At 48.3% G+C, this 15,257-nt stretch overlaps 1 protein-coding gene across 1 annotated transcript in view; it reads left to right on the plus strand.

Moving 5' to 3' along the window:
• Positions 1-15,257, plus strand: part of ADGRD1 (adhesion G protein-coupled receptor D1) — a 110,245-nt gene continuing 94,988 nt past the window's right edge. Inside the window, exons 1-8 of the mRNA XM_058816685.1 lie at positions 1-84; positions 180-216; positions 2,286-2,369; positions 8,162-8,284; positions 8,614-8,793; positions 10,305-10,553; positions 12,988-13,052; positions 13,853-14,008. Coding sequence (XP_058672668.1) covers positions 16-84; positions 180-216; positions 2,286-2,369; positions 8,162-8,284; positions 8,614-8,793; positions 10,305-10,553; positions 12,988-13,052; positions 13,853-14,008 — 963 coding nt within the window. The 5' untranslated portion in view covers positions 1-15. The remainder of the gene's footprint in view (positions 85-179; positions 217-2,285; positions 2,370-8,161; positions 8,285-8,613; positions 8,794-10,304; positions 10,554-12,987; positions 13,053-13,852; positions 14,009-15,257) is intronic.

Here is a 15,257-nt window from a genome sequence, read left to right on the forward strand (position 1 = left end):
AGCCTTGCGTAGACCATGGAGAGTTTGTTATCGCTGCTCTGTTGCCATTATTCCTTGCTGATTTTATTTCAGCAGAAATACCAGGTAATGCTCTGAATCCCCGCAGTGCTGAGGGGTATTTGGACTCCTCGTAGCGGGTTCTGCCGGCCGGGTCTCACTGTGTGATGTTTTCTGTGCAGGTGTTCGGGAACCATTCCCAGCTCCCCAAACACCCAGGTAAGGAACGCTCTGCTTCCATTTTCTGGCAACGTGCTTGAGTATTTATTGGCTTTTTTTGCAGTTTGTGGGGTTTTTTTATTCCCTTAGTACCCCAAAGAAGCTGAGCCCTTGTTTGAGTGCCAGCTTGTATTAAAAATGCGATATCCAAAGTGTCAGGCTGTCCCAGCCGTTTTGAATTCAACACCCCACCCACGGAATATTCTGGACACAAACACATTTGGAGAAAAATTCCTTGTGTTTGATACGTGGGAAAGTCCTATCCTCACTTTTCTTGCGTGTGAGTTTCTGGATCAGATCTCTGCACAGAATATTTCCCTCTCCCCCCCATATTCAGCATTTTTGGTTCAGCAGTGAACAGTTTGCTGTGCCAGTTTGTTCACTTTGCTGTTCCCTGGCACAGCTTCAGCTCCTCTCCCCTCCTCCCAGCCTCACACTTGGGTTTAAATCAGTCACAGAGCAGATTAAGGATTTCTCATCTGTTTCCAATGTGAAAAAACTCCCTGAGAGCTCAGAAGGGTTTGTGTGTGCAACTGCAGAATTCCTCTGTTTATATAAATAGTTTAACCTCAAGCCTCATGGTGGTGTGCAAGTACAGCTTTACTGCTTTGCCAGCCCCTGGGTTGCCTTTTTCAGCCGTAACCACATGTAATTATTCTCGAGTGAAAGGCAGAGCGATGGGGAGAGGCCACGTCTGTTGGACGAGTAATTAATGGCTTCTGCTCCACCGAAAAAAGAGAGTCCCGTTTCCTAAAAACGAGTGTCTGTGGCTTCTGGCTGGTGGAACAAAGGGGAAACCCTGCTGCCCCGAGCGGGGAGCGCCGCGGGCTGGGTTTGGGGTGCAGGGATGGGTGCAGGCTTTGCTGCAGGCTTTGCTGCAGGGATGGGCGCAGGGTTTGCTGCAGGGATGCTGCTGGTTTGGAACCAGCCCTGGGGTCTCTCCTGATCGGTGTCACTGCCTCTGAAAGGATTTTACGTTCATGGCCAACAGGTGCTTGATCCAGAGGCCTCAGCTGAGCTGGGGTTGCCTGGAATTTTCAATTTTGTTGTGTGTTCCGCTCCAAGGCTGCAGCGCCCTCTCCTCTCAGTGCCAGCTGTGCCCTTCTCTGCCCTCCAGGCCCCCAGAGGAGATGGAGAACCGCAGAACCCCATTTCCATCCTATTTCCATCCCATGGGACATCCCCATCTCGTCTGCGCTCTGCTCCCCTCCTGAGGGAAAGCCTCTATGGCAACGGCAAACACTGAGTTCGGTGGGCTAAGAATAGAGCCCGGATTAATGGGCTCAGTTATGAATCATTTGTTAGATATCTCTGGTGTGGCTGACTTTGGAAGCGAGTCTGAGCAGTTCTTGTACCCTCACAAGACGCAGAACTCGGAGTTCTGTTTGCTCAGACCTGCAATTGCCTCTTGTGAAGTTTAGCAATTTTATCAACTTTGCACTCAAAATAAAAAAAACCAAAAATCTTAGGATTTGTCACCTCAGAAACTGTGCCATGAGGATGGAGACCATCAAAGGGCTCTACAGGGGGGCATCAGCCACTTTATTGAAATATGAATATCCATGATACCAAACTCTGGTGTATGCAGGACAGGACAAGGACAGAGCAAACATGAGACAAGCAAAAGGGTTTGGTCTGCAAGGTGAGGAAAGATGTGGCATGAGCCACAGAGGCCAAGGACACGGCTCCCAGGGCTCTGGGCTGTCCCCACTGCTCCAAACCTCAGGAGAATCTGGAATTACTCTGGAGTGACTCCTTAGCTTCAGTGGCGCTGCCACATTCACCAGCAGGGGTTCAGTCAGAGACTGTGACACCTTTTAGGTGCAATTAGAAGGAGAATCAGCTGGGATTCAGAAGCAGGTTTTCTGCAGTGGCTAATCAGTGATAAGGCTTTAATCTACTCTGCTGCTCTGATTTATGGCCTCGCTTGTGTGCCACCCTTGATTTACATAAAATATTTTGGTTTACTTAACCTTCCGACCTCTTTTACGGTTATTTTCTGTGGAGACTCGTTACGCACCTCGCTGCTCTTTTAATTTAATAATCTCCTGACCTGTGTTTCTTGGAAGGGTTCAAAGTGCTGGCATCAGCCTCCCACTACTGGCCCCTGGAAGATGTGGATGGGATCCGGGAGTTCCGCGACACCAACGGAGGTACCGAGGCTTCCCTGGCACGGCAGGGGCTCAGCTCTGTGCCTGCAGGAGATGGCACAGGGGATCAGCTCTGTGCCTGCAGGAGATGGCACAGATGGCACAGGGGATCAGCTCTGTGTGCCTGCGGGAGATGGCACAGGGGATCAGCTCTGTGTGCCTGCGGGAGATGGCACAGATGGCACAGGGGATCAGCTCTGTGCCTGCAGGAGATGGCACAGGGGATCAGCTCTGTGTGCCTGCAGGAGATGGCACAGGGGATCAGCTCTGTGCCTGCAGGAGATGGCACAGGGGATCAGCTCTGTGCCTGCAGGAGATGGCACAGATGGCACAGGGGATCAGCTCTGTGTGCCTGCGGGAGATGGCACAGGGGATCAGCTCTGTGCCTGCAGGAGATGGCACAGATGGCACAGGGGATCAGCTCTGTGCCTGCAGGAGATGGCACAGGGGATCAGCTCTGTGTGCCTGCAGGAGATGGCACAGGGGATCAGCTCTGTGCCTGCAGGAGATGGCACAGGGGATCAGCTCTGTGTGCCTGCGGGAGATGGCACAGGGGATCAGCTCTGTGCCTGCAGGAGATGGCACAGGGGATCAGCTCTGTGTGCCTGCGGGAGATGGCACAGGGGCTCAGCTCTGTGCCTGCAGGAGATGGCACAGGGGATCAGCTCTGTGTGCCTGCAGGAGATGGCACAGGGGCTCAGCTCTGTGCCTGCAGGAGATGGCACAGGGGATCAGCTCTGTGTGCCTGCAGGAGATGGCACAGGGGATCAGCTCTGTGGCTCAGAGCTTGGGTTTTCCCCAGTTAATGTGTTTGCAGGGCTCCGATGCCCAAATGACGTTGTATTTGTGATCTCTGGTTTTTATGGAGTGTTCTCCGGGGTTTTATGGGCTGGGTGTGCGTGGCTGAGGTAATAAAGAGAGGAGGTTTATGATGCACGGAGCCATTGGGATCATGCTGTTATTGGCTGTTTGGCGCATGCCCAGCGTGCCCAGGGCACTCAGGGGTCCCTGACTCTGCCAGCAGGGCACAGAGGGGGCTCTGCTTTGGTTGGGGGCAGTTCAATGAACCTTCATGCAGCTCTACACAAAGAAATGAGTGAGAGGTGTCCAGATGAGAGCCCACACTGTTCTATCTGCCTTTGGGAGTCTCCTTATTGCAGCGTGAGCTGATGGAATTTAAACTCTTTTCCCAGCTGGGTGAAATCAGGAGAGATTTGCTGAGGCCAAGCCGTCCCTGATGAGCCAGGGTGGGGATGGTGAGGGCCCAGAGGGAATGGCACTTCTGCTCTCCGGATGGGAGGTGCAGCCCCTGGGGCTCCCCAGAGCTGTGGGGGGGTCCCTCCCTCCCTCCCCAGGAATGAGCTGAGCTCTGTCCCCTCCGAGGCTCAGGGCCCCAGAGCTGTGCCCTTGCAGGTGTGAATTGAGCTGAGCTCTCCCCTCTGAGTTTCAGGGTCCCCAGAGCTGGTTCTGCCCCACTGACACCTTGGCCATCCCCAGATGTGCTGCTGGGCATCCCCAGATGTGCTGCTGGGCATCCCCAGAGCCCCCCAGACCTTCCACCACAAACGGCAATGCCAATCTCTGATCTGTGAATGTCCAAACCCCTTCACTGGAGAGGTGCTCAAGTGTTCTCAGCCCAAACTTTGACCTCTTTCCGTAACATTTCTGAAGGAATGGAATTGCCTGACCAGAAATAGATGTGGGCAATGTTCTGCTTCCATTAGGAGCTGATGGCAGCATTCCTACTGACTGCAAGAGAATGATAATTTGGCTTACAGAAGTTGCCACATAAGTTCTCTAAAAGTGTGTTAAAGTAATTTTCTGACCCTGGACTCCACGTGGTTTCAAAAAGAGTGAGGTGCTCCATATCTAGCACTGTCTTGGCAATCGCATTACGGCCAAGCTGTTTTGAAAATTAAATATATATAAAATACAGCTCTTGCAAAAGGACAATTGATGTTAGATTGTTTCTCGAATTTAGTTTAATTTTACTCCAGCGAAATTCAGGAATATTTCAGTGCCTTGGAAGACAGAAAGCAGAACAGATGAAGTTCCTGGTGCTCACAGGAGCGATCTCTTTGGACTCCTATTACAACATGGTGATAAAGAGGTTTATAAATGAGCCAGCTGCAGCACTTTGCTGAACACATTGGGTGGATTTTGTCCTGCAGCTCCTTGCAGGGGACCCCATAGCCAGAGGTGTTGGTCTCTGCCGTGCTGAATTCTCTGCAGCCCTGCCCTGGATGCTCAGGTTCCTCCCACTTGTTTACATTGTGCCTTATCACACACAGATATCGTTTCAGCTGCCTCCAGCAGGGGTTTTATCTATCTGATGTTTCACTTTGATATACAAGAAAAGTGTTCTTTATTGCTGTGATCTACTCCAGGTGACAATTTGCTTGGTGTGGGCTCCATTCTGATTACACAGCTCTTCTGTTTATTTCAGAGTCTGCCTTGTTTTTCCACTCATCATATCATGCAATTATTTTCATTCCATGTTTCTCCTCTTAAATCCTTGAAGCACCATGATCTGTCTGTCACGTTAATCCATTTTATTTGTTGAAGTCATTGTGTGTGAAGCCAGATTTATATCTCTCAGAGCATTTGTGTGCTGAGAGTGTGGCAGCAAATTAATGCTTTGGAAATCTCAGCACTAGCAGCAATTGAAAGGAAACAATCAGCTCAGAATATAGCAAATAAAAAGAAAGTGGCCGCGCTCAGGTTTTTCATCTGGCCCCTTGATATTAATGCATTTTTATCTGGAGGGTTTTGTGTGTGTTTTTCTGTTCCTAAGAGCATTTGTCTTTTTGTTCTGCGAGCTCAGTTGGTCTAAATGCCAAATCAATGTCTCTCCATCCACTTTCATGGGCTTTTCATCAGCCTTTATTTGCCTGCCCAGGGTAAACAATTACAGTGTGCAAGACACTGTTAAATTTTCAAAATCAGAGAAAAAAAACAGAGCATAAAACCTTATGGTCAGACATAAAAAAGTTGGATGTTTTCTGATATTTGGCTGGAGTTTCTTGTATTTAGATTTGTGCCCGTTGCTCTGATGTGCTCTGTGGGCACAAATGAGCAGAGCCTGGCCCGTTTTTCCATTTCCAGCTGGGATTTTACAGATTTTTGTGCTCAGCACTTGAGGGGAACCTTCCTGCAGAGGCTCTGAGCAGGTGGAGCCGGGGCAGATTTCAATCAGCAGATCTGAGATTTGTGCTGTGTGAGAGATATGAACTGGCCAGTTCATTGCTGACGGTGTTTATTCATTGTTTGCTCATTTGCCTGTTTTCTTTTGTTGTTCCACCCAGCTCTAAGAATCCACAACTTCACTGTGCTTCCTCCCCATAACTCTACCTTTGTAAATACCAATGACTCTGCCTACTCTAACTCCTCTGCAGCTGTAGGTGAGGAATCTCTGGTTTTTTGTTCTGCATTTCTCAGGCGTGGATGGTTCTTGTAACCTTGGATTCAGAGTGAACTCTGGGTTCGGGTTCAAGTGCTCGTGTGGTGAAAGGGTACTATTATATTATTATTATTATTATTATTATTATTATTATTATTATTATTACTATTTTGCTGTCACACACTGCTGGAAAAGCAGCCCTGCAGTGTTACCTGCATTGCTGGGATTCTGGGAGAGGCATCCCCACGTGAATCCCATGGGAGGATGGACCCCAGGGATCCTCCAAAACCTAAAGAAATTAATATTGCTTAAAAGAAACAGAGGTGACATTTCAGAGGAACATGTGAGAGTAAGCAGGTTAATTTTTTTCTTGTCTTTCAAGGCTGAAATGGAAAAGAAGCCCTCTGGTTTTCACTGGTTTATAATGGTTTTAGAGGACATGTTAAGAAATACAAATGCAAGCAGGTTTGCAAAGCCTGGGAGTGAGGTGTTGTCAGTTGTGACAATTTTGGTTAACATGATAATTTATTTTGTTTTTTTGTTTGTTTTTTTTTTTTTAACGAGGAGCATACACACACACACACACATATATATATATATATATATATATACATAAAAAAAATATATATAAATAAATAATTATATAATTATATTATTATATTATTATATCAATTTTTTTAACACCCACGCACAGAAACTGCCAAGTCCAGGCAGGATCCTGGCAGGCTGGGAAGCAGCTACAGCTGCTGCAAGTCCCTTAATTTCAGTAATTGCATTTGTGCTGTGTGGCTGCGATTGAGGTGTGGCCTGGTGCCCGCTGTGCCCCAGGTATAACTCACATCAAAATGTCACAAGCCCGACCTGGGGACGAGGATGGAGATGGCAAAGCTGTCACTTGGGCTGCTCACATAGCGACGCTTCTACATTGCAATACCAAACCCACTGTTTTTCACTCTCTAACAGTAAAAGTGTGCTGGCAAATGGGAACTCTATTAATGGTGCACTCCAAATGACCCTAATTCCTTCCAGCCCTCTCTTACCTGCTTTATAGACCATTTGCACAGTTCTCACATAATAAAGTGTGTTTAATTTGAGCATTAGAGAGAGACACCCATGGCAAGGAAGGGCTGTGGGAACAGGAATGTGCCACCTTATGGGAGCTTCCTGCAGAGGGAATTTATAATTCAGGTGCCTTGAGAAGAGCTTGGGAATGCTTGATTTACCCCATAGTACACACTCGCATTTTAAAAAGGAACTAAATTTTATCTGTCAGTTAGAGGTGGGGCTTGATGGGTTCTTCCTCAAAGAAGAGGGGAAAATACCTGAAAACTGGTATTTAAATAAGGGTAATTTATTATCCTTATTTATGTTTCAATGTGAAACATGAAATTCAGTGCATTGAAACATGCATTCACTGCATTCATTGAGGAAAGGAAAATGTTTCTCATGCTGGAGCTTCCTCAGAAACAGCAATCCAACATTCTCTGCTCTCTGCAGGCATCTCGGCGCAGCAGGAGGTTTTTGGTCAGGGTTTTTGGTTGTGGTTTCCCATTGTCCGCATTGTAAAATCAGCCAGGACAAACAGGAGAACTCCCCATCGTTTTCTGTCAGCTGCACTCAGACCCTGGTGGGGTCACAATGCAGCAAAGCAACCCCAGGCTCTGTGCTGAGAGCATTCCTGTGCTCACCAGGGCTGTTCTGTGCGAGGGAACACAGGGAAATCACAAACAAATTACTCATTATCCCCATTGGGTAAATCACTCATTATCCCCATTGGGTGAAGCAATTGCCTTTCCAGGGGCCAAGCACACCCCAGCAGAGCGTGTCTGAGATCTGTTTCTGGTTTTGTGTGCACCTTGTCAGGGATATTTCATTGAGTTATTTCTCAGTGAAAATTCAAGTTTGATCACCAGCTTGCCCTTTCAAAAATGAAAAAGGAAACACTATTTTGTTACGTTTTAATTGGTGAAAGAATTTCTTTACTGGCTCAGCCTAACATGGTAAGACACCTCTAGGAAGGGTCTGGCATTCCAAACTCTTTAAAGCATAAAGTTTACTCTGATTACTCTAAAATAATTATTTTTGGGTGTATGGGTTCTGTCAGTCTTAGTTAACCACAGAGCTGAGTGGGTATGAGTGCAATTTTTACAAACTTGAAATAAAAGAGATGTCTGTGCGGTCTTTAAAAATACAACAATGGAAACAAACAAAGAAACTGAACACACAAAACTGGAACACAAAACACCAAAAAGGAAAACGAACACAGAAAGTGACAAAGCCATACAGTTGGACCTAGATAAACATCTGAGCTATAGCAGGCTGCTAAAATCACATTTACAGGAAGTTTGAAGCTTTCCTTTGTGTGAATGCTAAACTGGATTTGGTTTTGCTCTAGATATTGTAGAAGGGATGGTGAACAAAGGGATTTACGTGACTGAAAAGAAAGGAGTCACCTTTCTCTTCTTTGGGAGCTACAGAAATTCCTGCATCAGTAATCCAGAGGCTTGTGGGCCTGAAGGTGAGAAACCCATTCATTGTGATTGACTTTTGCTGCCAAACTATGTTATTCAATAATCATTGTTTCTTTCCTCCTTGGAACGAACTCTAAAAATGAGGCTTGACACTTTGCTGATTTCTGAGACAACTGAGTGTTGATTGCTGAAAATTTAGTCTTTTCCAGCTGCAAGTTAAATTAGAGCTGGAGCTCTGTTGATTTTGAAAAGGCTGTCCTGGTTGGTGCCAGCAGATGATCTGAGCTCAGAGGCATTGCCACCGCCTGTGCTCTGCACACTGGAAACCTTCAATTGCACTCGGTTTCCTCAGTCATTCTCCTCTCCCTCCCCTCAGGGGTGACCTTCTCCTTCTTCTGGAAGACCCAGGAGCAGCAGGCCAAGCTTCTCCCTGCCTCTGGGGGCCGAGTGATCTCCAGCGGCTTCAAAATCTGCTCCAGCGAGGGCGAGGGCTCCGTGGAGTTCTACACCCGGGGCAGTGCCATGATGAGGTGGAAAGCGAGCTTCAGCCCACCAGGTAATGTTTCTATATTTAAAAAAAATAGATTTCTTTGCTGCGTTTTGCTTTATTCCTGCAGACAGAGGTGGTGAGAAGAGCACGACTCGAGGAAAGAGAAGGGGATGTACAAAAACAGCTGCAGACACCTCTGTGCTGCAGAGCTCTCCTGGCGTGGGGAGGGAGGGGTAAGGTGCCACAGGAAAGCAGCGATGTGCAATACAACACTGCCGATGTGCAATACAACGCTGCCGATGTGCAATACAACACTGCCGATGTGCAGTACAACACTGCCGATGTGCAATACAACACTGCAACACTGCCGATGTGCAATACAACGCTGCCGATGTGCAATACAACACTGCCGATGTGCAGTACAACACTGCCGATGTGCAATACAACACTGCAACACTGCCGATGTGCAGTACAACACTGCCGATGTGCAATACAACGCTGCCGATGTGCAGTACAACACTGCAACACTGCCGATGTGCAATACAACGCTGCCGATGTGCAATACAACACTGCAACACTGCCGATGTGCAGTACAACACTGCCACGGCCAGCAGCCCTGGCCCAGCCTGCAGGGGTGTCTGGAGTGAGTCCTCATTGACTCCCGTGCTTCCTGCCTGTCTGGGTGCGAGCAGGAGCACAGAATGCAGGTTCACTCCATGGCACCCCCGGGCTGCTCTCTGCTGAGTTCAGCCTTTATTTGGAAACTCTCTGACCGCTCTTTGGTGCCTTCATGATGCTGCTTCTGTTGAGTGCCAGGTTTCCTGTGCCAGGCCGTAGCATTAATAAACATTCTGGTATATCACATATCTCACTGCTTCTGTCTAAACTGTGCCTTGCTGGGGAGCACTAATATCTCCTGACTGGAACAAACGCTGGTCTTCCAGTAATGCTAATGGCATTCCATAAATATTTTCTGGCCCTAATTTGGCTGCCTGTACATTGTTAAAATTGGACTCACGGTAGCAGTTTCATAAACCTTAATGAATCAGTTCAGAAATCTTCTTTTAAGAGAAAAGCCGCAAATGGCAAGAATAATTCACACGTTTGTGGATTATGCAGTCCAAGTGAAAATGAGTATTGTGTTTTCTGGCTCTCAAGCATAACAAGGGAACTGTGAGAACTTTAGAGTGGTTTATGTGCTTGCTGTCCAGCTCCTGCAGTCCTGGTGCTGCTCTCTCTGGGCTGGGTTTGAGGCAGGAGTGAGGAGTGATCTTGGCCAGCAGCACCGAGCAGGGGAATTTATGGAGCTGCACCGAGCCCAGGTTCAGGCAGGGCTGGGGGCATCCTGCCAGGCATGGGCTTCCCCAGGGGGGTGAGGATTCATGGGCACAGCACCAGCATTGCACGGCTCACCTTTGGCCTCCCTGGCAGCTCCACGGCAGGGAGAGTCCCACAGGGAGCTCTGGATGGGGCTGCCCCCAGCCCTGCTGAGCCTCTGCTGCCTTGCAGGTCCCCACTGGACCCCGTTTTGGAGGCTCTGGAGCTGCCCCCATCCCTGCTGTGCCTCTCCCCTGCAGGTCCCTACTGGACGCACGTGCTGTTCACCTGGCGGTCGCGGGAAGGCCTGAAGGTGTACGTGAACGGCACGCTGAGCACCACGGACCCCGAGGGGAAGGTGTTCTACGACTATGGGGACGCCAGCCCTGACCTGCTGGGCACGGAGGGAGCGGCCCCGCGCTCGGTCAGCGGCGCCTTCGACGAGTTTGTGATCTGGGAGAGGGCGCTGAGCCCGCGCGAGGTGCGCCAGTACTTCACTGCCGCCGTGGGTGAGTGGGGCTGGGCGTGCCTCCTGACACCTGTGAGAAACGGCCGCTCGCTTTTCAGTTTGTGTTATACATGAATTAGCCAGTTTGATTGATAGGGAGAATTTATTCCACAATTAAAATACAATTGTAAAAGGCCACAAGCAAAGATCAGATTGCGTGAGGTGCGCCAGTACTTCACTGCCGCCGTGGGTGAGTGGGGCTGGGCGTGCCTCCTGACACCTGTGAGAAACAGCTGCTCGCTTTTCAGTTTGTGTTATACGTGAATTAGCCAGTTTGATTGATAGGGAGAATTTATTCCATAATTAAAATACAGTTGTAAAATGGCCAAAGATCAGACCGGCGCTGAGCCTGCGCGAGGTGCGCCAGAACTTCACTGCCGCCGTGGGTGAGTGGGGCTGGGGGCTGCTGGACAGGGCACCTGTGAGAAACGGCTGCTCACTTTCCATAGTTTGTGTTATACATGAATTAAACAGTTTGATTGAAAAGGAGAATTTATTCCACAATTAAAATACAATCGTAAAAAGGCCACAAGCAAAGATCAGATTGCGCGAGGTGCGCCAGTGCTTCACTGCTGCCGTGAGGTGAGTGGGGCAGGGCACCTGTGGGAAACGGCTGCTCGCTTTTCACAGTTTGTGTTATAAATTAATTAGCCAATTTGATTAATAAGGATTTATTCCACAATTAAAATACAATTATAAAAAGGCCACAAGCAAAGATCAGATTGCGCGAGGTGCGCCAGTGCTTCACTGCCGCCGTGGGTGAGTGGGGCTGGGTGTGCCTCCTGACACCTCTGAGAAACGGCTGCTCACTTTCCATAGTTTGTGTTATAAATGAATTAGCCAATTTGATTGACAAGGAGAATTTATTCACAATTAAAATACGATCATAAAATGGGCACAAGCCAAGATCAGATCGCACGCGGTGCGCCAGTGCTTCACTGCCGCCGTGGGTGAGTGGAGCTGGGGCAGGGCACCTGTCAAAAAAGGCTGCTCACTTTTCATAGTTTTCAATCTTTAAAAGGTTTATGATGCTGTGCTCATGGTGGAAAAAATGCTTTTGCGTTTGGCTGCCGTGTCTTTGACAACAGTGGAGGGTTACCATAACACTGTCCAGCTCCAGCTGCCGTTATTCACCCTCTGTGATTAATGCAGCTCCACAGAAATGTTCTGCTGCCAAACCCCAGAGCAGCAGCTTTTCAAATTGCCCCCATTCATCAATATGTGTGCCCTGTCCCACTGCCAGGGAGGGATGGCTTAAACAAACGCAGGGAGACCCCTTTTTAACCCCTGTGGGCCCAGCACTGCCCTCTGACAGCCTGGGAAGGTCCTTCCAGGGAATCAAATCCTGAGCAGGGCTCTGCTCCCTCTCCTTCCCTCTGGGCTCTGCTGGGGGATCTCTGGGCCCCAAATCTGATTCTGCACATCAGTGCTGGGAGCTCCCTTCTGAAACCCTGCTGACCCTCCCATTCTGCCAATTCCAGATTTTTCTGGAGCTGTGCAGAATTCTGCCTGCATCCCACCCTTAATCCCTGCTGGTTTTCAGGAGGCTGCATCCCAAACTCCTTGATTTGCGCCTTGAGATGCTCATGCCGTGAGCACCTGTGACTTTACTGCAATTTCCATGGCATTAATTGCTCTGTTGATGGGGTTTTCTCCTAAACTCCTGGTTCCACTCCAGGTTTTTTAGTGTCATGTGGAACTATCAGAATGCTGTGAAAAATAAATGTATGCCTCTTAATTGAAAGTGAAGCTGGATGTGTATTTTCCAGGGGCTTAGGAATTCAAATGTAAAGGGATGCCAGGTATATATTTTTTTTAATTAGACAGAAGAACTCCAAACCAACATTGCTTTAATGTGATCAGGTGTTTTGGAGCACCTGGGAAATGTGGCCATTTAGTTTTTGGCTTTTCTCTTTAAAATAATAGACTGATTGGATTTTATAAAATTTCCCACTAATGTATGAAATTAGAATCTCAGAGGAAGCAATGGGTATTACAATAGTAATGAACATAAGTAGAAAGGTTATGATATCTATTTATTGATTTTGGGGGATTTCTAGCAGGGTTGAAGCAGGGTAATGTGGTTTGACATAAGCAAATAGAACAGCCTGGTTTTTAATTGAGTGAATGTTCATGTTCCTTTTGGATCTGAGAGAGAAATGGGTCCTGTGCATGCAGCCAGTGTTGGATTGCACTGAGATTCCACACCCCTGGCAAATAATAACTCCTGGACAGATGTAGATTAGAAGAAAATTTGATTTCTCTATCACAAGGCTGCGTGGCTACAGTACTGGAAATAAATCCACAGAACAGCAAATCTGTTGCTTTCAGTTGGAACTGATCCAGCCTGAGGTGGGAATTTATATATAAAATTATGTATCTGATACAAGAAGTCCAGATTTGTAAGAGCCTCGTTTGTGTTTGCATTTCCCCAGGTGTGCAAGTCCTGCTCTCCTCAACACTGCCCTGGTCTCTGATGACAACCACGACAAGCCCTGTGGTAGGACAGAGCTCAGGACTTTTCCATAAAGGCAGAACGTGCATAAATCAGAGTTACACACCCTCCTCCCTGCCTGGTTTCTGTTAATGGCACTTACTTTCATACCTCTATTATAAATGCTTTTGGACATGCATGGGCAGAAGTTTTAGCCACTGTGGGAAGGTGGGAACACAAAGGAAATTCCCTGTTAAATAAAATGTTTACTATGTTAAATAATGAAAAAAAAGGTAGCAACTTTTTGAAGTTTTGCTATTAACTTTGAAAATATGGGAGGCTAAAAACCATTCTGATAATTTTCCTTCCCTTCCTTCCCTTCCTCTCCTTCCTTCCCTTCCTTCTCTCCCTGGGCCCACACAGACAACTTGGGATATCCTGTGCTGTTTTCTGTCCCTGGTGGAGGCAGTGTGAATAATTTGGGGTATTCTGTGCCGATTTCTGTCCCTGCTGGGAAGCAGCATGGACAATCTGGGCTATCCTGTGTTGTTCTCTGCCCTGCTGGGATGCAGTATGAATAACCTGGTCTCTCCTGTGCTGTTCTCTGCCCTGTTGGGATGCAGTATGAATAACCCATGAATAACCTGGGCTATCCTGTGCTGTTCTCTGCCCTGTTGGGATGCAGTATGAATAACCTATGAATAACCTGGGCTATCCTGTGTTGTTCTCTGCCCTGCTGGGATGCAGTATGAATATCCCATGAGTAACCTGGTCTCTCCTGTGCTGTTCTCTGTCCTGCTGGGATGCAGTATGAATAACCCATGAATAACCTGGTCTCTCCTGTGCGGATTTCTGTCCCGCTGCAGCTCCCCACGGACGCGTACCAGCCGGTCCTGGCAGCGCTGAGCCAGCACAGGGGCAGCTCCCCCTCGGCCCTGTCCCTGCTGGGGCACCTGCAGAACGTGTCCCGCAGCCTGCCCAGCCAAGCCCTGGCGCAGCACACGGCCCTGAGCCTGGCACAGGTGAGTGGGGCCCAGGTGAGCGCCCAGGTACGTCCAGGGCAGCTTGAAAAGCCTCTGCTCACTGCAGACACCACCTGTGGAAAGAGCTGTGGCTCTTTAGGGAGCAGCAGGAGTTGAGCAGAGCTGAAATGTCTCTCTGGATGTCTGAAATCTCCCTGGAGATGTCACTTTATGCCTCTGAACCCATCCTGAGCAAGGAAGGTGCTGAGGGGCTGGGTCTGCTCTCCCAAACATCAAAGACAAGAGGAAACGGCCTCAGGTGGTGCCAGGGGAGATTTCAGCTGGATTTTACCCTAAAATCCTTTTCTGAAAGGGTTTCAAGCACTGGGACAGCCTGCCCAGGGAGATGGTGGAGTCACTGTCCCCCCTGAAATGGGCTGAAGGAATTTGTTTTGTCCAAGCCAATGCACAGATGGGAAAAAGCAAGCAGGTGTTTTCTGTAGGGTGAGCTGAGAACAGGGGCCATGGGCCACTAACATAAAGTTATAACAGTGCTGGAAAGCCATGGGCACTGACCTAAAGTTCTAACATGACTAACATAAAGTTATAACAGTGTTGGAAAGCCATGGGCATCTAATTCCCTGATTTCAGCACTGCCAAGCCATTATTGCAGGAATCAGCTCTGGCCCCGCTGCTGATTGTTCCCCTAAGCCCGAGGGTAATTTCAGAGTGACAAGGGCGCTTTACTCAGACAAAAAATACAAATAAACCCTCTGCAAACCACAGCGACAGCGACTGAGAGACTGCGCTAAAAGCTGAGCATTTGCAAACTCTAAAGCTTGGATTTCACGGATCACAGTGTAATATGCAGCAAAAGCCCTTCTGAAAAGCTTTAATTCGTTGTTTCCTTTGTTTTCCCGGGATATTTCCCTGTGCTCTGGCTGCAGAGGGAGCAGCATCCCGCCCGTACCTGCTCCCACATCACTGCAGTCCCTGCTGGGGCTGCTCTGGGTGCCACCACAGCGGTTTGCAGGCAGAAATTGGGCCGTGATTATCCTTAGCAGAGCTATTTTGGGATGCAAATACGAGAGTCTGATCATACACAGCAGCCTGTCATTTGCCTGATTGATGTGGGGCTCTGCATTGTCTGCAGCTAATTCTGAGAGACAGGCACCGAGGTTTTCTGTGCAGTTATCTCTGCCTGATCGTGCACGCCTCACAGCGCCAGGAAATTTGATTTAAGTGATGTGCAATAAACTCTCTGATTACTGACACACGATATAATGAATCGCTTCTGACAAGTCTGACT

This window comes from Ammospiza caudacuta, chromosome 18 (genome assembly GCF_027887145.1).
Source record: "Ammospiza caudacuta isolate bAmmCau1 chromosome 18, bAmmCau1.pri, whole genome shotgun sequence".
Classification (NCBI taxonomy): Eukaryota; Metazoa; Chordata; class Aves; order Passeriformes; family Passerellidae; genus Ammospiza; species Ammospiza caudacuta.